Raw genomic sequence first — 25,867 nt, forward strand, 5'->3', positions numbered from 1 at the left:
AGTTTGGAGATGATCTGGTTATCCCTGCTGTCTGTGAATGTGTGACAACTTGCTTGGACTTTATTCTAAGTTAGGTTGGACTTTGGGGTCCAACCCAGGGTCAAATCCTGCTGAGTGAGCTCTGTCATTCTGAGTGACTGTTACCAAACCCTTGAAACCAACTTTTGGGAGTAAAAGGGATGATTTTTAGCCAGGCAGATCTTAGACATATTTTGGGTGATTTAGTTAAATCAGGAAGTATCAGGGAGTCTCAAGAAACTAAGGAATTTGTCATGTAACAAATGTAGGAAGGTGGGTATGAGAGTAGAAAAACGAGAAGCAGGGACCTCTCTTTTCCTAATCCTCACCTCCTAATTTTATAATTAAAGAGATATTTTTCTGTATATCTAAACATCTCACTGGTTTCAGGACCTTGCGCACTGCTGGCTTAATGAAAGAAGGTGGATACCTGCTTCCCTTTCCCTAGTAACAGTTGGGATACCCAGAAATTACAGCTGGGTATCTAGACATTTCCCTAGGCTAAAATAACACCTTGGTCCCCTTTTTATGAACCTGTTTTTTTCAATATATATGTATAAACATATAATACATATAATATATAATGTATATAATGTATAATGCATAAAATAATTTAACTAATATAAAATATAAAATAAATACATATAAAATAAAATATATAAAAGTATCTATTGCAATAAGGAGAAGGATGGATGGTGGGGAAGGGAAGGAGAGAGAGACAAAGAAAGATAGACAGAGACAGCGAGATTTGGAATAATGCCATAGGAAGCAGAGTTCATAGTGATGAGGGATAATTATATTTCTCTGGTATAATAGGTTAAAAAGGGGAAATGGGTGATCATAGTGAGTTTTAAAGAAAAATAAATATAGGCCTGAGGAGCTTATGTGTTTATGTGCCTTATTCTTTTTAGTAAATGAAGAAGAGTAGATCAATTCCTGCAAATGTGGATCATGTGAGTGTCTTGGCAGTGAAAGAAGAGGAGAATTGATGTGATTGGGAATGAAATAGTCAAGTAAAGTTAGAGTTGAAGAATTCCAAATTGTTAGTAGGGCAGATGGTGAAGGCTGTATTGTAATTAAGGATATTGAGAAATTGGAATGATAGAATGTGAATCCTGAAGTGTCTGAGAAAAAGGGCCAGGGATGGGATGGAACAGAAGATGAATGGCTAGGTGCCAAAGCCATGAAGAGCTGTGAAAATGCCTGGCATGTAACTGTGACAATGATGGCCAAAGGTTGTTGTAGTCCGATTGTAAGGAAGTCAAACAAGGAAAGAAAATTGAGCAATGATGCTGATTAAGAAACATCCTCATACTTTTTGGCTGTGTGATTGAGAAGGGAAGAGGAGGCATGAAAAATGGAGACTTCAAGGAAGAACTAGTTTTCAGTTAGAAACACCAAATATAATTTTAAAAACTTAAGGATTTAGGAAAAACAATTAAAGGAATGAAGTAGTTTTTAGAACTATTATACTGGAATGCTGAAGAAGAAAATGGATAAAACACAGATTAAAGGATGCATCCTGGAGAAGAGATAGTGTGTATCCAGGTCACTCAACTACTAGGCTGAAAGTTTCCTGACAGCCAGGGACATAAAACAGTTATATTGTAATTTCTGTCCTCGATGAAGTCAGTGCTTACCAAATTGCTAAGTGGGTGAAAGCACAAATTTCTCTTAAAAGACTGCAGATGTGGAAACACAAGACCAAAGAACTGAGTTGATATTCAGAGGATGTAGCCTCTGTACTTCAAAGAAAAACTGAAGCTTTTGGAAAGCTTATCCTTTGCACCACCCCCTTCCATTTCCTTTTTTTCAATTTTATCTCACCTTCTGATTGTTCTTCTCCCTGCAAACCCTCAGATCTCTTACCTTTATGTTCATCTTTGGCTATTTGAACCCACCTTATCTCCATCTTGAGATTTTAACAAGATTTGACCTTTATGAGAAGTGCCCTTTTCTCTCAAAATACACCTCCTTCCTCCAGCCCCATAATCAACCCTCCTCCCTTTATTAATATGAATAATGTACCTTGAGCTCAACCCACTGACAGGTAGGACTGAAACTGATTCACGTTTGTCATATTACAAAGTGAGACAAGAACTACACTACAAATTTAAGTTTCTGGAGTCAGAAGACCATAGTTTAATCCACTTTATAACTTTCTTAGTGCCTAGAATAACATCAATAATAACAATAACAGGTTACCAAATAGTATTTCAAGATTTGCAAAGGGCTTTTGTATATCTCATCTTATTTGTGTTTCTCAACTACCCTGTGAGATGCTTAAGATAGGAGATTATTATTGTTTCCCATTTTGTAGATAAATATACAGTCAAAGAAAAGTTAAGTGATTTGTCCAAGGCTACAAAAACCAGTAAGTATCAAACATAGACTTTTAATTTGGGTTTTCTTGATGTTTAGTCCAGCATTCTATCCACTCTATGACCAGAGAGACAGATTTTTAAAAGGCCAAACCTTTATAACCTCCTCTATAACTAATAAACTGTTAAAAAGTTTATTTAATTAATTGATTTGGAATATTTTCCCATAGTTACATGAACCATGTTCTTTTCCTCCCACTTACTTCCTGTAGCCAACGAGCAATTTCACCAGATTTTACATGTGTCATTGATCAAGACCCATTTCTGTATTATAAAACTAACATACTTTTAAAAAATAAACTTTTAACATTATCCAAATCAATGGGAATAGAACCTCTGTATTTCTTGTTCAGTCATGTTTGACTCTTAGTGACCCCATGTGGGTTTTTTTTGCAAAGATATTGGAGTTGTTTGCCATTTTGTTCTTTAGCTCATTTTACAGATAAAGTAATTGCTACAAACTGGGTTAAGTGATTTGTCTAAGGTCATACAGTTAATGAATGTCTGAGGCCAGATTTGAGCTCTAGTCTTCCTGACTTGAGGTCTGATGATCTATCTTCTCAGCTTCTGCATCTACTGAAATTAGGACCACAAAAAATTGAGATTAATAAGATATTTTTCTTTATGGAACCACTGATTCCTTGATAGCATTCAACTTTGCTATCATAGGAGAATAGAGATGAGATTTTTTTTCCAGAAAAGGAAAAAAAAGGGAAAACAAAGCAAAAGTTCTCTTTGATAAGACACAGGGCCATGAGCCCTCAACCTGACATTCCTGATTTAGGCAACTGCTCACTTATAGAACTATAAAAAAGGTCAGTAGTCTCAACTTTGGACTTCCATTTTCAAAGGGAAAAAATACTTGAATTTCTAGCAAGTACCATAAAACAAGGTACCTGTGCAGCTCAGATGAAATGGAGAAAGAATGGAGTGCTCAATTTTCCTTTCCTTTGAAATAAGAGGGATGAAGCCACGTGTCGGTGGGTATGCTGTGCAAGTGGAATATCCTGCAGGTTTGCTAGTGAATGACTTTTCCCTTCCATCAATACCCAATTTAATGGCTCACAGCCTCTATTAGGATTTTATCTTCCCTGGGAGAATGAACAATACATGAATAAATTCTTACCACTGTTCTAGTCATATCATAAGGTTGGCTGCCAGCAGAGAAGTTACAAATCTCAGGAAAAAAAAAACTGGCTCATCAAAGACGGGGCATTATGAGTCTTTATTTGATTATCATTCATAAATCCTGGAAACATGTCTGTTGGAGAGGTACATCACAGTAGATGCAATTGTCATAAAAGAAGAGCTTTTCATTTCTCAGAGAACCAGAAGAGCAACAATTACCAGAATAAAAAAAATTAACATTTTTAACATCAACCTTTTCATTTAAAATTAAAGGTATTCAAGACTAAAACTTATATATGGGATGTCTTATTTTGCTCCATTAACTAGAGAGGTCTATGTCTAAACTAGCAAAGATAATGAAATCTCATTTAAAAAAACTCTCCAAGTAAAAAGATAGTATTGCCCAAAGTGAAAATCTTTTGCAATATTAACTATTTTCAAGAAAGGGGGCAAAAACCAACCAATTAAAAAACACTCCATGATCAAGAATAAAGACTGTAGGAGAAGGGAAGAGCATATACAGAAATCTGGCCAGGGTCAGATTTGGCAAAGAGAGTGGTCAGGTGTTCTTCAAGTCAATGCAGTAGCTATGAGAAAGGTTACTTTTTCCAGGACCTCTGGTTTTATCAACAAAGGAGCTTTGGGAAAAGGAGCCACTTCTACTAGGATAAATTACTGTTTCCCGAAATGTATGGTATCCCTTGTCTTAAGGCAATGAGAGTCACATAAGCTGTCCATGGCCACACATCACACATGGATCCAAGGTAGAACTTGACCTCAGATCCTGGCAATTAGGCTGCATCTGTCAAATACATTGTGAAATCTAAATGTGTTATTTGCCTTATTATAAGTTATTTTTCTTTATTATAAGGAAGGACTCAATGTGGAGCAGAGTAGGGATTAAGGGAAATATTTGTGGTGGAAAACAAACAAAACAAAAGACAGCTCCAAAACTTAAAAGACTTAATGAAATTTGCCACTGATGTACCTATGGGGAATGGGCATGCTCATTACATTTTTCATGCAATTGTTAAATTGCTGTAAAATTTTGAAGAACACTGTGACAAAATATACTGAGTTAGAAAGCTAATATACCCATTGATTCTGAACTCATAAATAAAATTAAACAAAAAGTTTTCATTAAAAGGGAAATATATATAATCCAATTTGTACAAAAACATTACAGTTTTGTTATTTGTACCAGTGAAAAATTGGGAAGAAGACAAATGTAGGACTGGGACAATGTTTTAAAATACATACATATATATATATATATACATATATATACATATATTTATATATACACATTTATATGGTTTAGATTCTCTCTCTCTCTATTTATATATATATATATATATAGTGGAGGTCAGATGTAGGAATTTCTTACATTTGTTTTAGTTGTGAGGGAAAAGGGGTGATCTCTTCAAGATACCTTATTCACAGGGATTTTTAATCAAAGGACAGAAAACCATAGTTGGCATTTATGTAATGTCTATGATTAGAAAATAATTTTACAGTGTGCTGCTGTATACATGCTGCAGGAAATAAGTCTGTCCTATATTTCACCCCTCTCTTTAGTCTGGCTTTACTTTTTTTTTTTATCAAAGATCATTGTTTTCAGCCAATCTTGTAAATTTGTTTGTCTATTTGATCAAGTAGGATTCTCCAGTAGAAAGGGCATTGGGCTTAAGGGTCAGGATGACCTGGGTAGAGAGGTGAGCTAAGATATTGCTTGCATGATCTGGGGAAGTTTGATCTCAGTGAAGTAAAGAGATTGGACTCTATTACTTATAGCTGTAAATTCATGATCCTGGGATCACATAATGTAGATTATCCTCTTCTATGTGAATGAGTTATTCACATTATTTGGTTCTAAAGAGAAAAAAAACTTAATATAGTAATTATTCAAGGGAAATGGATTTTATTATTCTTCCTATATTGGCACTTTCCATGAACAGTACCAGGCATAGTGTTAAGAAATATTTCATTTATTCCTAATAGAAACTACTGAAAGAGGATCAGTTGGGTTGCTCAGTGGATAGGGAGTCATCTAGATATGGGAGGTCTTATTCCTTGTGTAGCTGGAATTTTGTACCCCAGTACTATGTTCCCCAAAATTTCTTTAATATTTCCCAGAATTCCTTTCCTCTGCGTGCTCACCCATATCCTTCCCATTTGTTGTTAAAAGTTTCTATAACCATGCCCTCGGGGTCTTTTTTCCTGCTAATGGGGCTGGCAAAACACTCTCACTTTACTTCCCTTTACTTTGAGTTATTATTATTAATGAATCTTATAAATATAATACTGGAGTATTTGGATATTTAATTTAAATCTCACATCTCATTTTCCAAATGAAGAAACTTTGGCTCAGCTATGTCTAATGACTAACCTGCTCACCAGCTAGTTCCATGAGCAGTCTCTCCCATTGCCAGGTTGAGTGCTCTTCTTCCTATAGAAGACTGCCTCTGAACAAGAGAATGCCTTTCTAGGGTGACTTTAATTAGAATTAACTTTTAATCATCTTCCATGTTATTATGTCATCAGATCTAGCCTGAATCATTTATCTTGAAAATAGTCATTGTTCTATTTCCAGAAAGAAGTAGTATTTCTGAAGAGCTGATCCCCAACAGACCCTAGACCCCCAGAGCTGAGAGAAATCCTACTTCATCTTTCACTCTTAAATATGATTATTCTTATAATCAATAAATTAGTTTTTGGACTAGAGACTTTTCTCTAAAAATCCAAAGCAGTTTCAGCTCTGGCTGAAGGATGCTTCATATACGTGAATCTTATATACCTATAAATATCTCTGACAGTCTAATTTGACTTGCCAAAGTCTAAATTCCAACATAAATGCATTTAAAATCCAGGATCATTTCAATTTTGCTCAACTCAATTGAATTCAATTCAATCAACCTTTATTAAGTGCTTACCATTATGTAATGTGATATACTCTATGGGAGATTGTGTATATTTCATGGTGGCTTCTCGTATAAAGAAAATTGTTTTCCTATTTTCCTCAGGGTTTTTTCCCTTCTACATAAATTTACAAGCTCACATGGAAAGAATAAGTTGGCCCTAAGCTCAACTCTCCTTCTATCTTGCAGATGCTATTCTGATTATTAAGCTTTACTTCCTTGCTGTCCTATACACCGGATTTGTCGGGCAACCAAACTCCCCAATTATTAAGTGCCACTTTTCTTAGAGCTTCATGCAGTTTGTGTATTCAAATTGTCTGTGTCTTATGAAAAAATGACCCCAAAATGGTTTTAACAAGTTGGATGTGAAGCAATTTTCCGCTCCATAAGATTGAGTTAATATCATTTCATATTACCAGCAGCTTATGTGTGTCTAGTTTTTCCCCTTCTTGAAAAACTTAGAATTTACTTTGATTGGCTCAGTGAGTCTCCTTCCTCTCTGAAAGCATCAGCCACTTGGTTCAAAAGCTCCATTTACCCACATAACTTTAATGAAAATCTCTATTCTGTTCCTCTCCTCACTTTCCATCCTTCTGACCCTTTATAAAGCTCATTTGCCTTTGAAAGAGTTTGTTCCTGCTTTTCCCTAAGACTACCCACTTCCACCAAGAGCCCCCTTATCTTCTAGATCTCTCCCTACAATGGCCACGTTTTTTGAGAACTCCAGGATCCTAGACTTAAGAGCTGAAGGAGACTTTCCAAGCCATCTAAGTCTCTCCCTGGCCCTTTACAAACACAGAAACTGCAAGTCAAAGGTGAATAACCCTGGTTGAAATATGTAGTAATTATAAAGAAATAAATTTGGTCCAAGGAAGAAATCTGACTTCATATTCAGTATTCTTTCTACAATTAGAAAAATTAATAGCCCCTGTTACCCTCAGATGTTCGAAACTGTTCCCCATCATATACTCTGCCCTTTTCTTATCAGAATTCACTTGTTCACCTTAGCTCTATATTTACCTTATCTCCTCACTTTCCTACCATCAATTTTTATTTTTCAAAAAAACGTTTGAGTCTAAAAACCTGATCTATAAGCCTGGATATCATCTTAGAACAACATATTAACATTATTTATGTTGAATATGCTTCGATTTATTTTGCTAACCATTTCCCCAATTACCTGTTTATCTATCTCAGACTAGGCTACACTAGGGCTTTGTACAGCAGTTTGTGGCTTTCTGGTCTGGAGCTGAATTGTTTCTCATGGCATTTTTCTGGTAGGCTACCTAATTGGGAAGGGTTGTTTTCTGACTTTAGACTATAAAAGAAAAACAGCACTTTTCAAGTATCAAGCACTTGCTAGTCTGCATTTTTAGGGCATACATAAAAAGATCAAACACACTGAAATAAAAATTAGGATATTCAGGGAAAATATCAAGTAGCATCATAAACCTTTTGTCCTTTTTGTTAATGAAAAATACAGGTATTATTAAAACTTTGAGAAACAGGAGATATTCTAATGACACTTTATTTAAAAAAAACACTTTGAAAGCACTGTTTTGTTATGAACATTTTTTTTTCATTGCTTCCCTTTCTTAAGTGTGGACACCTATAAGGGGAAGTTGTTAAAAACTAGTATACCTTCTTTAAATTTCTACCTTTCTCAACTTCTTATTACTTAGTCTAAATACTATTTGAGTCTTAACAATAAAATCAGCAATTTGATCACTTCGACTATAAGTCTAGACGTTCCTAATATGCCACACAAAAGTCAAAATTTCCACTACCTGAGCAGACAGCAAATTTTGTTTTTATCCAATTTTGATTCCCCTGCCCCTCCACACCATATTTCCCATGCTAATTTAATGCCTACTGTTCTTAAATTGAACAAATGCAATTTCATTCGTGGGCAATTAACTTTTAATTATTTTCAGGGGAACTCATTATTTTATTAGTGCAAGCAAGAACTGGGAATGGAACATGTAAGCTAGCACCAAAATTGCACTTTTAATTTCCCCCCAAACTTCTTAAAACATAGCCATCCAAAGAGAGGACATCACATCTGGATAATGAATAAAGAAACTTTCAGAATCACTTAGATAACCTGAAAGAGGGGCTATAAACAGATGTGATGTTAATTAATTCTAGTGATTGTATCAAGTAAGTTTGCCAAATGATGTTCAAATTAAAAACAGACAGGATTTTCTGGCTCAGAAATCAAAGACAACGTAAAGCAAACCCTCCATATTTCAGGGGGGACTTTCTGCCACCATTACACGGAGATGATGTTCAAGTACATTTAAAAATAAAAAAAATAACAATCAGTAAATTGCATTCATAGACAAGCTTCAAAACTGGACCATTACCAAGAAACCAAATGATTACAATTCTTAGAGAAGCCACCCAAAATAAGAAAAAAAGAAAATAAAAATATGCTTTTCTTTTGGAAAAAGAGTTGTTTTTGGAATAAAAGAATTGCATTTAGTCATGTATGGAATCGGGAAACCAAATTACATCCTTCCACAGAAATAAATGTAGCTTACAAGTTTAGCAATAATTATTTTCCCCTCCTAAAAGGCTTTTAAACTTCTATCTTTATCTCTTTAAGTGTATTGAAGTTCTTCCACTTCCAGATGTACTGATAATCTCTCCCTCTTTTTTTTAACTCTTTTTTTTTGTGTTGATATTGATACTAAGTATGAATTCCATAGCAGGAGAGTATAAAGTCCAGGGATTAAATGATTGAATCCAAATATTCCCATTTCTAAGTCTGAATCTTTCCACTGAGCCAGCTGGCTGCCCCCAATATTCTTTTAAAATCCTACTTCTTGTAATAAAAAAATGACTTCATACTTTGTTATACTATGAGAAATATTCCTACCTAGAAAAGTAGTAGTACTTAGTATGAGAACAATACTATTGCATTTTGTACAAACATTTTCATTTAATATTTAAAAGCCTGATAACGAGCAAGAGTTTACTATGTTACTTTACTATCTACAAAGAGATGACTTCTTAAAATCCTGAGTGCTCAGCTCATTGGCTTTCTTTTTTATGGACTGCTGCTAATCATACCAAAAGGAGGTAGGGTTTTTCCTGAGCACCCCAAATGTATTTTTATTCATTTTATGTATATTTTACATTTACATAAAATCTGAATTCAAAACCTGCCTCACACCCTTATTACCTATGTGACCCCAGGTAAGTCATTCTCTCTGCCTTATACTCCATATCTATAAAATGGAGATCCTAATAGTACCTATTTTCCAGAGTTGTGAGGATCAAATGGGAAAGTCTTGGTAAAACTCTATTACTATTATTATTATTGGTAATGTTCTCTTCTTCCTCTGTAACTCAACTATGCCAAAGAATATAAGTTCCTTGAAAGCAAAAACTAGAACTATTTAGTTTTCATCTTTATTTTTCATTATTTTCTATAGTAACTGACAGTAGTAGAAAATTATTAAACATTTGATGAATTGAATTATATTGTATAATATGAAAATTCTCATATTAAAAGGTTAGGATCAAGTTTTATGTTATTAGAAATGCATTTTCATTTGTTTAACCAATGAAAACTTGCCTTCTCTCCCTTTTGGCTTCTTAATCCACTGAGTAAGAAAGACAGACACAACCCCTATTTACAAAAAATATTGCCAAAAATTTTCATGGTTGTGTCTATAATATATATTTGTTTATATATAACATATAAATATATAATCTGATTTAAATATTAATTTATTCTATAATAATTTTAATAATTTATTCATAATTCACAACAATCCAACCAATAATAATTTCATTGTTTATTATTGATTATTATATAATTAACATATAAATGTCCATAATGGTATGTTTATATAATAATAACAGTACAATTATATAATTGATATAGAAACGTTTATAAAATTTTTTTGCTGGTTTGCCATTTCCTTCTCCAACTCATTTTACAAATGAGGAAATAGAGGCAAACACAGTTAAATGACTTTCCCAGGAATAGATAGCTAGTAAGTGTGTGAGGCCAAATATGAACTCTTGAAGATGAATCTTCCTGACTCCAGGTCTGGCACGCTTATCTATTGAACCACTCAAAAGCCCCATCAATATGTATATCTCTATTTTGCTGTCTCAACCCTGAGACTTTCATTGGTCTTGTGAAAAGAGGTGGGCAATGCTTCATCATGAATCCTCTAAAATCAAAGTGTTTTTATTGCTCTGGCCAGTTTCAAAGTCTGTCAAAGTTATTTATCTTTATAAGAAAGTTATTGTATGTTTTATGTCCATGATTCTATTCACTTCACTCTTGATCAGACTATCCAAGTCCACCTAAGTTTCTCTGAAACCATCTCTCTTGTAATTTAATGGCATCTCATCACTTTTATATACTATAACTTGTCTAGCTATTGGGCAATTGCTTGGCTCCAGTTTACAATTTTTTTGTCAGGACAAAAAAGTTGCCATAAATATTTTCTATCTATGATTCCTTGAGTGGTATTGCTAGATTAAGGGGTAGACACAATTTATTAACCTTTGGTGGCTTTCAGGGATGACTGGATTTGTTAACAATTCCATTATCCATGCAATTTACTTGTTTACTCACAGCCCTTCCTGAATTTGTCTTTTATTAAAAATCCATTTTATGAATCTCTTAGACCTGAGGCAGATCCCCAAAGTTGTTTTAATTTGTATTACTCTAATTTAAATTTATCTATTGATAGGTTATATTTCTTTCTATGAAAATGCTTGTTTCTATATTCTATTCCATTTATCACTGGAAGAATTTCTTAAAGAATTTTGAAGACCATTTGGTACTTGAGGAATTTTTTTTGTTTGAATCAATGTCATATGTCTTTAAAATGAGACATTTATTGAGACATTTGCTGCAGAGTTCCTTTCCCTATTTACCTGATTCATTATATTTTGAAAGAAGTAATTTTAAAGTTATATCCAATATAATAAATATAGCATATAATTCAAAAAGAGATTTTTGCATAAAAAGTTACTCAAAGGCATTAAACTCTTCTGCAAGACACCTTAAATCATTGAGGTTTCTAGGGTAATACTGAAAGAAATGCATTATAGAAACTTAAAAAATTAAATGATTCTGAGAGGAACTTGATATGGCTAGCATAACTCCAAAATTGCATTTTTAAAACTTTTCAACTTGTAAAACATGAATTGAGAAAGTGAATTACTCTTTCAATTTATAATCTATAATATATTCTAATGGTAACCTATTTGCATTTTCATGGGCAAAATAATTTTGAAATAACTCGATGTATACAAAATGAGGACAGTTAGGCTTTTTTAAGGACTGTTATCATACACATAAAATAGGAGCAGTTACATAATTTTGAATTCAAATCACTATAGAATTTCCTAGACATCTAATTCACATGATATTTTGGTTTTGCTATTTTCAGAAGTTACCTTTCTGAAAGGATGTGACATATAATCATAATACTTTTACATTTATGGGGTACTTTGTGGTTCATTAGTCTCTGTACATAATTTCGTTTCATCATCAATCTAATCTAATAATTTACATCCTATACTTTTTATAGTCATCCTGATTTTACAGATGAGAAAACAGACTCATAGAGAAACCTGGGACTACAGTCAGTTAACATCATAGGCCAAATTCAAAGGGACCTTGATGATTATTTCATATTCTGTCTTTATTTTGGAGACAAGAAATCAAAAGCTCAAGAGGATAAATAATTTTCAAAATGCCATGTGTAATGAATTTTATGATATTTGGTAGCTATGAAGATGATGCCATTAGAAAGTCAGGAGAAGTTGTTTAACTCAGACCTTTGTAATAATTGACAATGACTTTCTGAAATCTGCTCTATTTCCTCATTTTTGCTGACTAAATAAACTAAAATACCAACCTTTGTCTGTTGCCAACAATAAGAAATGTCAGCTGTTTTTTCTCTCTTTGTCCCTTGTAACTAGAGACTGCAATAATAAAGTATTCCAATTAGTCACATTTAAATGAAATGTATTTTTTTCCTCTGGCTTGAACTTGCAGGAAGAGAATAAAAGTTAACTTCTAAATACAGAAGCACAGGCTTTACAAGATCCACAATTCATTTAAAATTCGTAATTTGGACTTTCCATTGTAAAGGGTCTTCAGGAACCTTATTTATCTATCTTATAATAGTCTCTTTTCGTAGTTTTACCCTTTTGTCCTGACTTTCTTACTAATATTCAGTTTTTCCTTACCTATAGCTTCTTGTAAATACATGTCTCTCTCTCTAAAAATAACAACAAAAAGTTTTCTAGATCTTACCATTTCCTTTAGCTGTCATCCCCTGTCTCTTCTTTACCTAGCTAAATTCCTTTGGCAATCCATCTACATCTGGGAACTCCATTTCTCCTCTCATTGAATTCTAATCCATGTGATTAAATGAAACTTCATTCTGAAGTCACAAATCATTGCTTTATTTTGAAATCTAATGGCTTTTCCTCAATCTTCATCTTCTTGAACTTGCTCTTTTAATATTTTTTTCCTTTTAAACATTATTTTATTTGGTCATTTTTAAACATTATTCATTGGAAACAAAGATCATTTTCTTTTCCTCACCCCCCCCCCCACCTTTCCCTCTCCCATAGCCAATGGGCTATTCCACTGGGTATCACATGTGTCCTTGATTTGAACCCATTTCCATGTTGTTGGTATTTGCATTAGAGTGTTCATTTAGAGTCTCTTCACAATCATATCCCCTCAACCCCTGTGGTCAAGCAGTTGCTTTTCCTCGGTGTTTTTACTCCCAGTTTGTCCTCTGCTTGTCTTTTAATACTTTTGAAAATCACCTAGACTCTCTCTCCTTTAGGTTTTTCTGAAACTCTTCTCTCCTAACTTTTGGACTGGTCTTTCCCAATCTCCTTTGCTGAATCTTCATCTAGGCCATAACTATAACTACTCACTATGGATACTCACCAAGGCTCTGCCCTGGGCTATATTATCTTTTCTCTCTCCATTATTGTATAATTGAAAAATCTGTTACCCTAAAAAAGAACTACATTTCCCAGGAGTCCACTGACTTCCTGTCATTATGCACTTCCTGTAAACAGAGGATAAATTCAGTGGGCATTCCTGCTCGCTCTCTCCTTCTCTTGCTCTCTCACGCTCTCTCGATATTGCAAGCATGGTGGTGGCAAGTGCGGGGGTTTTGAACAGGATCATTAATAAATCTTCTAAAATATAGTATTTTATTATTACACATTAATTTCAATGTTTACATTATCTTGCTTGGTGATTTCAACTTCTACATAGTCAGCTGTCATAGATTTATAAATCTAGCCCTAGTCTCTTTTTTGAATTTGAATTTGATATTCTCAGATGCCTCTTAGATATTCTAAACTGAGTCTCCAAACTCAACACATCCAAAATAATACTCATCCTCCCCTCCCCAAACCAATTTGACCTTACTTCCATTTTATTGTCAAGGGTTCCATCCAGTCTCCCAACTTAAATAGGACCTTCAACTCCACACTTGCACGTTTCCAATATATCTCTGTTCAAACATTAATATTGTCATTTCTACCTTCATAACAACTTTGAATAGGTTCCTTTCTTTCCTCTTATTCAGCCATCATCTCCCTGAAGCCTTTATTATCCCATTGAATTACTGGTTGTTCTCTCTGATTCATGCCTTATCCTGCTCCAAACCATCTTCTACTCAGTTGATTTCACTGAAGTATAAGTCTGGCATGAGCACTGTCCCACATGGTAAAATTCAGTGTCTAATATCTCCAAGATGAAATAAATGTCAGTCCTTCACTTGGGCTTTGGGCATTGTACTTGGTGATGTTTAATAATCTCCCGAGTTTACTCTTTTTAAACTTTGCTTCCATCCATATATTCTGGGACCCAAGGATTGTGCCTTCTTGCTGTTCTTCTTACTCAGATAGGCTATCTTTTGCTTCTTTTTAGTTAATTAGTGATTTATATCCTACCTTGACACCTAGAAGGTGTTTAATAAACTCTTCTTGATTGTTTGACACAAACCTCTGTTTCACTGGCTGACCCTCATACCTCCACCTGCCAATGCCCATGTCTTGTCTTTGAGATTAGTGTTTTTTTACATTTATATTATATATATATATATTACTTTATATCATACATAAATATATTTCTAATTAGGGGAATTGAATAGAATTCTAATTAGGGAAATTGAATAGAAAAATAAATAAATATAAATATAATAAATATACATTTGCCATATCAAGTACACACACATATTTGTTTTTTGTTGTCTCCTAAACTCTATTAGAATTTGAGTTCCTTTAGGGCAAAGATTGTGCTTTTACTTTTTTTTTTAATATATTAATTGTTTGGCCCCTAGAAAGTAATTAAAATGCCTGTTGATGAAAAAATGGAAAAATGAGGGGCTGCCCTACAATTGGGGAATGGCTGAACAAATTGTGGTATATGTTGGTGATAGAATACTATTGCGCTCAAAGGAATAATAAAGTGGAGGAATTCCATGGAGACTGGAACAACCTCCAGGAAGTGATGCAGAGTGAGAGGAGCAGAACCAGGAGAACATTGTACACAGAGACTGATACTCTGTGGTATAATCAAATGTAATGGACAATTACAAAGCAGCAATACAATGATCCAGGACAATTCTGAGGAACTTATGAGAAAAAATGCTATCCACATTCAGAGAAAGAACAGTTTGAGTAGAAACACAGAAGAAAAACAATTGCTCGATCACACAGGTCGATGGGGATATGATCTGGGATGTAGAATCTAAACAATCATTCTAGTGCAAATAATAATATGGAAATAAGTATTGATCAATGACATATGTAAAACCCAGTGGAATTGCACATCAGCTATGGGAGGGGTTTTGGGGAGGGCAGGGAAAGAACATGAATCTTGTAACCATAGAAAAATAGTCTAAATTAACCAATTAAATACAAATTTTCAAAAATGAAGAAAACATGCCTATTGACTAAATACTGCATTATCATATAATGACATGGGGATTTTTTGGATTTCTTATAGGATGTGACATGATAGCACAAGTCTAGCAGGTCCCAAATATACTTCTGGTAATGGTTGATGCTAATTAGGACTATCACATTTTATAAATTATATGACTTCATCAAAAGGTGACTGAAAGTTGGACTACACCAATTCTCAAAAATCATTGAATGACTAGTAAAGAAATGAAGATCTATAAGAGTAAATTTGCACATCACTGAAATTAGATTACAGAAGTATTCAAGTTTAATATATGTGCATTTTAATGTCTTAAACTTTTTCAGATGTGCATCATTCTGATGAGTTAACGATATAAATGATAAATTGTTAAAAGCAAAGAGAGTCTCATCTAGGTTCATATTTGACTTCAAAAGTTGCCTAGCTGTGTGACCCTGCACAAATCACTTAGCCCCAAATTGCCTAGCCATTACCACTCTTCTGACTTGGAAATGATACTTATTATGGATTCTAAGACAGAAGGAAAGGGTTTAAAAAAGCTTGAAACTTGCATGACAAGAAACTGAAAAATATGAAGGATTTATTTCTGATACTAGCTCCAACACATTATGGTCTCTAATGTTTGGGTCTTTGGTTTTTCCCAGTACCCAGAAATGAGATTTATTTTAGCTGAACCACACCTTTTGCCAAACTGCTCGAATAACATGAATACCATTTATTCACTTTGCATCAAAATCTAATTAGTAACAATTTCTATTTGATTATTTCCCTTGGATTTCACAGAAAACTTCTTAGGATTAGTTTGTGTGCTTTCTGATTTGAATCAATTAAACATCTGGTTTGTCACAAGTTGTATATAAGAATTTAGATGTTAAACTCTAAAATGGCAGGGTTTGTTTCTATATTAAAACACAAAACAAGGTATAAAAACACCAAGTGTATAGGTAGAATTTTACTAAGCTCTTGTCCTCTCTTGAAATAAGAATTAATAATTGGTATCTATTTCAAAAATAGAGAGCCTATGGTTTATAACTGAGCTATTTTTATGTGACTTTGCTCCTGCTGAATGTCAACATCTGGACAAGATTTTGTGATATTTACATTCACCATATTTTTAGAACTTCAAATCAGGCCCATGATCTGAACAAAATGCTTTCTTAGACTGATTTGTGTATTGTAATACATGTGATTACATTGACTTTAAAATGGGTCTACAGATAAATAAGAAATAAGTATAAAATACCATTTATGTGTTAGGTGATTGCTAGGTGCTAGGGATACAAAATTCAAGAATGAGACAAGCTCTACTATCAGGGAGGTCATATTCTAATTAATTTGTGTTCTTGGGATAAGTATGCAACTAGAAATATCACATACATTGTCAAAATCAATCAACATTGAATGAGTGCTACAAGAAACACATGAATTTAAATACTTTGTTTTTAGCTAATATGATACATACTGTGGTCTCATCTGCATGTTTTTTTGGAGTGGTCACAACATTCTTTTAGCTTGCCATAGCATAGCATAACATTTTATGACCCTGTTTTTTTTACCTATTACATAAATATTCATTGTGATGCTTATTGATGTCCTTCTACAATATGGTGGCCATGAACTAGATTTAACCATTAATATCATGTGTCCAATTTCCCTAATTAGAAACTTAACTCTTAAATCTCTATACCATTTAGTACTTTCTTGGGCCATTAGCATTATCTTAATTTTACTTTCTTCCCTTTCAATTCTCAATTCAAACATTATACATTTCAACTCTTAACCATATTCTATTCTTGAGTTCCCTATCTCTTGTCCCATCAGTGCCCTCCTCTTGCCAAAACCAAGCTCTGGACTACTCCTAAAATCCCATTTCTCATATGCTATAGAATATAACTGGAAGAAGTATCAAAATTGTGCTTATAGAATTCACAACAAATTAAATGGGCACTCATTGAGGGATAATAATCATTTTATTCCTCTTTAATTGATTCCCTTTTTCATTTCCCAGAGAAGTTATTCAAAACTTTCTTTACCTTCCTCAAGCCTCCCCAAACTCTCCTCATTCATGTCTCAGCTGAGGACTTTGCTATTTACTTTACTCAAAAACCCAGGCTTTTACATATGAGTTCCCCCTTTGTCCCATTATCCTCCTGTCAAAATTCTTTAACATCATGTTCAACTCTTTTCCTTTTCCTCAGTCTTTAAAAGAGGTGACCTTTCTCCTTGTCCAGTACCACATATAAGCATACTTCATCTTGCTTGCTCTCATCTTCTCCATCAACTTGGTACCACGATTATTCCCACCCACTAATCTTTGACCTCTGTCCTTCTTTCCTGTTTTTAACATTGAATTATCTCCACCATTTTTGTATCAGGGTGGGAGTTGACTGAACCCATCTCTTCTAGCTTTATTGGTTGAGAGTACTGATCAATCAGAATGATAAAAAAAAAAAAAACAGATCAATCAGATGTATGAACTGGGAATCTCCCCTGTTTCAACTAGGTATAGCAGGAAGCTGAGAGTCTTGGATACAATCTGGACAACTTGTATAAGAAAATTTTCAGTTGAAGATATGAACATTTAGCAGTTCAGTTGTAGAAACCTCAGTCAAGCCCTGAGGAGTCAATCACTTGAAAAGGAGGAGGATATCTCAAGCTCAATCTCCTCACTGCCACCTACTATAAATTTTTTGGGAACTTTGGAGCACTTGGAATTTTCTATTAGAATCCTAACAGTGCCTAGCGGCAACATCAGTATTATGAAAATGTAGACTGAACATAATGGGAAGAGGTTGATTCAAGGACCCCAAGGGCATAGCAAAACCCCTATACTATTCCTAAAAGGCATACATTGAGGAAAGCAGCAAAATAAATTACAAGAATTCTATAACCTTGCCAGGTCTGTTTCCTAAAATCAAGGTAAAAGGAAAAGAATCCATATGTTCCAAAATATGTATAGCAACTCTCTTGGTGGTAGCAAAGAATCAAAAATTGAGGGGATGCACATCAATTGTGGAATGGATAAACAAATTGTATTTATAACTATGCTAGATTACTATTGAATGAAAAGAAGTGATGAACAAGCTGTTAAAAAAACTGGTAAGAAATACCTGGAATAAAGAACAATGAAATGAGTAGAACTAAGGGAACATTATGTACAGCTACATAATTATAACTTGAAGAATATATTTTGAATTTTACCTCCTGATTGTGAACTAAAAAGTGAAAACATAAATCTGTATGAATATAGTCTCCTCAACCATAGCTTCTGTGATGTGAGGAAGGGGTACTTATGGATGGGACTCATGTATAAATGAAGAAAAATAAATTAAATATAAAAAAAACAGTAACTTTGACCAACTCTTTTACTACAGGGGATCTCTAAGTTTGACTCTACAATTCTCTAAATTTTGGTGGGTGGTTATGAGGAGGATTGGTACTAGCTATTATTCTCCTACCACCCTGGTAAATTTACATTCCCATTATTTGGTTCATTGATTTCAACTGGTAATCATGGGAGAAAATAGATACATGGGAAGTTATGAGCTACTCCCCTGGGGTCCTTTAGAACCTTGAGGGGAGATGCACCCTGTGAATCTCACAATTCTAAAAGTGTGAGTGTGGTTTAGAAGAATAATTCCAGAGCATGAATCATATGAAAAACAATCACAAAAATTCTTTTCTAGAGCCTAATATTCCCTCAATTTATTGTTACTTATTCATATATATATGTATATATATATATATATCTTATCTCCTTAGTCAAATTTCTTGAAAAATCTAGTGTGTTCACAACTTATGCTTCCTCTCTTCTCATTCACTCCTCAACCTTTGAAAATTTGCTCAATTTATTACCTCACTCAATTACAACAAAAATTCTCTCTGGAATGAAAAATCATCTCTTTATTTCCTAATCTGATATTTTTTTCGAGGATAATCTTTTTCAATTTTCAATTACTTTATGAGACACTGTTGAACATTCTCTTCTACTGGAAACTCCATCCTCTCTGGATTTTCATGAGTCTAGTTTACTTCCTACCTGTCTGACAACTCGATCCATTTCATTGTCTTTTTTATACTCCAATTGTGGGTCATACCACAGATTTGGTTTTAGGTCCTCTTCTCCTTTCCATTTGTATTTTCTATCTTGATTACCAAATCAGCTACTTTAGGTTTAACTAACATCTCAATGATGACGACTGCTAGATTATATCTGCAATTCTAGTCTATCCTAGGAATTTTAATCCCAGATCACTAATGGTCAGTTGAACACTCCATATTGGATATGCTAGAGACATTTTACCATTTAGACACCCAAAGATGAATTCATTATCTTTTCCCAAATATCCTTTTCTGAAAGGTGGCTCAAGTCCAGCCTACACAATGCTAGTGAAATAATTTTCCTTGAGTCCATGCCTAATTATATGCCTTCTCTACTCAATTAACTAAATTGACTTCCTTTGCCTCTACAATATTTCATTGAGGTTTTAAATCCCTTCTAAACTGGTAGATAACCTCCTGATTATCAACATCTTGGGATGTTACTTCTTGCATATTCTATGGTCTAGTTAAACTGGCCTTCTCTGTGTTCTCCACCTCCTTCCTCTGCGAATTAGTATTAGCCATTTCATATTCCTGAGATGCAATGCACTCCAAGTTTAGTGCTATCTCACACAGTCAGTTCTCTTTATTTAAGATTCAGCTTTTACATTGTCTTCTGCTGGCTTACTTTCTTAATCCCCTAATTGTTCCTCCCCTCCCTCCCAAATTATTGTATTGTATTTAACAACTCTTTACATATTAGCATTTTACCTTAATATTTATGTGCAACCTATTTATTTATGTAAGTATCTTCTATAGAACATAAGCTCCTTGGAAAATGGAATTTTTTATTCTTTGTACTTTCATATCCTGTGCCTAGAACAGTGCCTGACACATAGTAGGTACTTAATAAGTATTTGTTTATGGATTGATTCATGGAGTTGTCGAATAGATTCCTTGAGTAGTTTCTGGTTTTTAAGAAAGGGGTTAATACTTTGAAAAATTGTAGAACATTGATTACCAAATGTATATTGGAAAAATTATAGGAAAACAAAAAATATACTATAGGAAAACAAAATTTAAATTATAGGAAAACAAAAACTTATAGGAAAATGTTTTTTTTAATTCCATTTAGTGTTACATCTGCAAAACTGATCATGCCTATATATGAAGCAATATTTTCTTTAATACCACCTTCCATTTTGCTCAAATACTATGTAATTATCTACTGTCTCATATTATTTCAAAGGTCTTTGTGAATACTGCATAATGAAATATACTTCAATGAACTATATTAATTAAAACATGACAACAAACCCTCCAAATTATAGGATTTGATAAGCTATTTAAGGGAGAAAGAGAAAACAAAAAACAAAAATAGGTTAGGAGTAAGGTGAACATGATAAAAGGGATTTTGATGTTTGGATCATTCTGAAAAGTATTTTAAGTCAATATTGTTATCTTAGTAGAGACACATACACATATATTCACTATTAACATAGATGTTTTAGTTATGGAATTTGGCATATTTTGACTATTTTAAATTGATAATTATTTAATATTTATTAGATGAGATATAAGAAAGTAAAAAATGGCTCCCAATTTTGTCCAGGATGTTCACAGCTGTAAAAATACATATATACATAGAATTCAAACCATGCTTTTTGATCTCTGTATTTATTTCCTTCACACAACAGCTTCATCTACATTGGCAAGCCACAGAGGGAGACTTAGAAATTACACAGTGAATGAAAAGAGCCAAAGTAGGTAATTTAGATTCTCAATAACAACCTCCTTTTTGGGTGATAGTTGTTGTGTTGTCTTTTGTTTCCTCAGTTATTTGCATAACCACCTCATTTTCCCATTTTACTTTGTTTACGAACAGACAGAATATATTATCAGGCTTAGCAGTATGAAGACTTCTAAAAACACAAGCTTCAAAAAAAGAGAGAAAAGTGAATTTTCCTTAATGGTGGAAGTAAGCCTTCAATAAAAAAAGAATATTTAAGGTGCTCATGGCTTGTGTGTCTGTCTGGCAGAAAGTATACAACGGAAGAATGAGTATTTAAAAAATAAATGTCTTTTGAATTAAAAAACAAACAGATTCTGGGCAAGTACTGTTTATTGGTGCAGTTCAGATTCATGATCACTTAAGTGTAGGGAATTCTCAGTGTGAAAATTCCCTCTAACAATGTGGATCAATACAGATCCAAAAAGTCAATTACACAGCCTCCCATAATTAGGATATATGTCAGAGACCTAATGTGTCCCAGTTATTTTAGGCTTTAAAACCACCCAGGTCCCTCTCTACTTCGCCACATTATCTTTCATGTTCAACTCCAGGTGCAATTTTTTCCCCATTTTATCTTCACTAATTTTACAATGCATGACTCATTTTCACTTCTAAGATTCTTCTGAATATTTAAAAATAACACCTCTTCCAGGGAATTTCAACTTATCACTAAAAAAAGGGACACCATGACTTAAAGAAATGAGTCTAGTGTCCTGAGCCCAACTTTAAAATGTGTAACAGTCATTCTAGTTCTACATAATTTAAAATTGAGTTCTTATTATGAGTTTGCGTGGGTAGAACTCTATAAAAAGAGGAATAAAATTACTTTCTTTTCCCTGAGAACTGATCAAAATGCTTTTCTTTCAGAGAATTCAATTTAACATTATGGTAATCAACACTAACTGATTTCTACCCATAGCAGAATAGAGGAAAAAGACAAAGTTCAGAGAGGGTAAAATATGAGGTCACAAAATTTGAACCATTTAGGGTAATGTTTCTTTTATTTTATTAATTTTGTAAAGCAATATATTAACTCTATGGTAACGCTGTTTGGCAGTAAAATAAAATTCTTTAAGTCATTAGTCTAAAGAGAAATAAAATGCAGTGGGGAAATTAAGGAGAACAAAAGTGTGATGAGCCATAGACAAACCAATTAATTAGCAGGATTTAATACATATGTAATTAGGCTTCTGAAGATTTTAAGTTTATGTTTGTGTTTTCATAAGATTTCATGTGCTAAAGTACTAGAAATCAAATTTTTAAATTAGTAGTGAAATGATTCCTTTTCTTCTTATTTTACATTATCTGAGAATATAATTTTCAAAAAGGCATATCTTCTCTAAATTCTATAGCTTTATTTCCTGAACTTATCTCATGACAGTTTCAAAAGTAAGAGAGCTTGGCATCTTTCTCTAGAATCATATATTTATATACTTTCAATTAAAAAATGAAATGATTAGAATTGAAATGTGAAATACCAAATCATCTTTTCTTGTGATATATCTATCTATCTATCTATATATCTATATATAACTACATATGTATAGATTTTTCTTTAGGTACATATGTAAATATATGTACATATATACATATATATATATATATATATATATATATAAACACAGACAAGACCCAAAATCTCTGAGAGAACTCACAAAATTAATTTGCCACACCGATATAATATCTATTAGTGCTTATAAAGAAGTCCAGCATGCCACTTAAACTTAATTCCTTAGGACACTTCATACCATGATATAGTACTCCCTAAAAGATTTCCTGTGGTGTGACATCTTAACATAAAGGTAAAGCTTGATTGGCAAAGCTTTTGAGGACAGTAGTTCTGCTCCTTTCCAAAGACCAATTTAGCTTAGTATGGAGACTTATCATACTAGGATTGGCCATTAAAGTTGACTTTTTGGAGGAGTTTTGGCACAATAATGCATAAAATAGATTATTTCATTATAGATGTTAAAACAATGCAATAGATGACTCTTTTTGCCAAATAAATGAACACAGCTAATCTATGACAAGCTAGAATACAAAAGAAATACCAAAGAAAAACTCAAGAAAATAAAAATACAAGTGATCCCAATTTCTTTCTTTTTTTAAACCCTTATCTTCCATTTTGGAATCAATATTATCTATTGGTTCAAAGGCAGAAGAGTGATCCCAATTTTTTAATTTCATACCAGGACTATAAACCATTATTCAAATAAGGTTAAATTCTATTAAACTGAATTGCACTTTCAATAAGCCCAGTAGTCTACTCTTTATTTTATTATGTGAGAGTTATTTCCAAAGAAAAAATTACTAATCCCAATGTATAGGGCAGAAAGTCCAATAGTATTTAGAATTTTGGTCAAGAAAATTTTGCTCAGAATGCTACAATGGTTCCAACAGGGCCAGGAAAAGAAGAACACTTTCTAAAGTTTTAAGAACATAGTCACCATGCTTTTCTTTATGCTTGGATGGCTTTTGAACTGCTTTTGAACCTGCCTTCACTCTCTAACCTTCCTTGGCTGCAAATGCAGTGACAAAAGCATACTGAGCTCACCATGATCATAATGGGAAAGTCAAAGTTGCCTCAATTAACTGTTTAATGCGTCTGCCCTATTCCACTTTGAAGGATGAGCCTATTTTACAACTTTGTCTCTTTTCATTCCTTGCTGACAATAAAATTCTCTCTGCCACTAGTGAGTTGTGTAATTGAAGTCTCAGCACCACAGGTCAATTGCTTAGAAGACAGAATCAAGGAGGCCAATCCCCAAGGTCTGACTCCTAAATGGGCCAGCAGCTTTCAGCCTGAAGATAGCACCTCTAACCCTTTCTCTGAGATGAGTTACAAAGGGAAGAAGGTGAAAAAAAAAGTAAGTCAAGCTAAGCTCAAATCTATCATCACTTAAAAAAACCCTCTTACAATTCTGTTACAGAAAATGGAGTGGTAATATGAATAGACTATAATAATAATAATAATAATAATAATAACAATAATAACTGGGGTTAGGTAATGAAAGTAGATAGAGTGCCAAGCCTAGAGGCAAGAAGACTCATATTACTAAATTAAAATCTAGCATCAGAAATGTGAACCTGGATAAATCACTTAACCCTGTTTGCTTTAGTTTCCTCATCTGAAAAATGAGCTATAGATGGAAGTGGCAAACCATTCCAATATTTTTGCCAAGAAAACCCCAAATGGATCACAAAGAGAAGGGCATGACTGAACAACAACAAAATAATGATAACCTCCATTTGCATAGTATTTTAAAATGTGTGGAAATTTTCACAAATTGTATCTTATCTTAACAATAAACTCTGAGATTTAGGTGCAATTATTACTTTCAAAGTAGATCTGGAAACTCAGTAGAAAGTGACTTGCGTTGGGTCGCACATAGTGTTTGAAGTTGGAGTTGAGCCTAGGTCCTCCTTACTATAACTCCAGAACTATCTATATTGTGGCACCTGGCTACCTTTGACAAAGAATTATCTATCCTAATTGTGGATTTTGATTCCTTGATTTCTTCTCTGTTTGAAAAAAATTCTGAAAATGAATGTGCAGTAAATATATAAAAATCACATTCATAAAAGTTAAATAAAAGGATGGATTATTTTAATTTCTACCAAAAAACAAACCCTAGACAAGATTCCTTGAGATTGTAAAGAAATTCATTCCACCAGGAAAAATATTAATGTTATGCCTTTAATAATTTGGGGAGAACAGTCAGCAAATGCCTGAAATGTTTTCCAAGGGTTTTTAAACAAAAATTTAAATAACATGAGATACCATCTTTTGTGAATATTTCAGGTGTAAATGTCACAATAAAAATGCACTAATTTCAGAGATCTGTTCATTGCTTTAAGGCTGTAAATTTAAGAGAAGGTGGAAACCTTCATTGAGAGAAGGGGTTTCCTCAACTGGATTTTCTCTATGCTAATAGAGAGAATCATTTCCCTAGATGACTTTAGAGGTAGGGAAATAATTAATTAAATTTTGGAGTTTTCTTTCATCATAATATTTGATCTTTAAACATATTATTATGACAAAAGCACAATTCCACGTACACATGACTTAACATACATTTCTATCTTCATAAGAAGGCAGGAAAAAACAAGGTTGTGTATTTTATTACCTTTGGAGTTTGCTACACCAGCTGCAGTTGAACCCAATCTGAGAAGAGACACAAGATCCACAACTATTAAACTGGAGGCAAGCTAAAAAAATGGAGAAACAAAAAATTTGTCAAAGAGCACATTCATGTATTTTAGAACAATCACCTCTTAGCAAAAATAAAACTTATTCCTCAGATACATTCAGTAGGTCAAAATATCGCTGATTCTCTATTGTCGGGTTAGAAGGTGTTAATTTGATTTCTCAAACACATATGGGAAATGTCAGAATTTGACATTTTATGATCATTTTTTCCAATTCACTTATCCAGGTAACTTACTAGGTAGTGGGGTCATCTCCACAGCTGAAACATTGGTAATCTTCCCCATCTGGAGCTCTACTCGGTGGTATTCATAAATTGTTCTCCTTCGAACATCTATAAGAAAAAAGAAAAAAATGTTAAAAGAAAAATTAAACTCTGTTTTTCTAAGCCAATTACATCTTATGAATTAGTGAATATAGAAA

General features: G+C 33.4%; 1 protein-coding gene across 2 annotated transcripts in view; it reads right to left on the reverse strand.

The window, feature by feature from the left end:
* The window catches only part of PLXDC2 (plexin domain containing 2), a 596,178-nt gene that overhangs the window by 84,635 nt on the left and 485,676 nt on the right, over window positions 1-25,867 (reverse strand). For both annotated transcript variants that reach the window (XM_007504898.3, XM_056800138.1), the window contains 2 exons: window positions 25,683-25,778; window positions 25,365-25,446 (listed from right to left, as the gene is read on the reverse strand). In XM_007504898.3, the coding sequence (XP_007504960.2) occupies window positions 25,365-25,446; window positions 25,683-25,778 (178 nt within the window). The remainder of the gene's footprint in view (window positions 1-25,364; window positions 25,447-25,682; window positions 25,779-25,867) is intronic.

The sequence above is a fragment of the Monodelphis domestica genome, chromosome 5 (genome assembly GCF_027887165.1).
Source record: "Monodelphis domestica isolate mMonDom1 chromosome 5, mMonDom1.pri, whole genome shotgun sequence".
NCBI lineage: Eukaryota > Metazoa > Chordata > Mammalia > Didelphimorphia > Didelphidae > Monodelphis > Monodelphis domestica.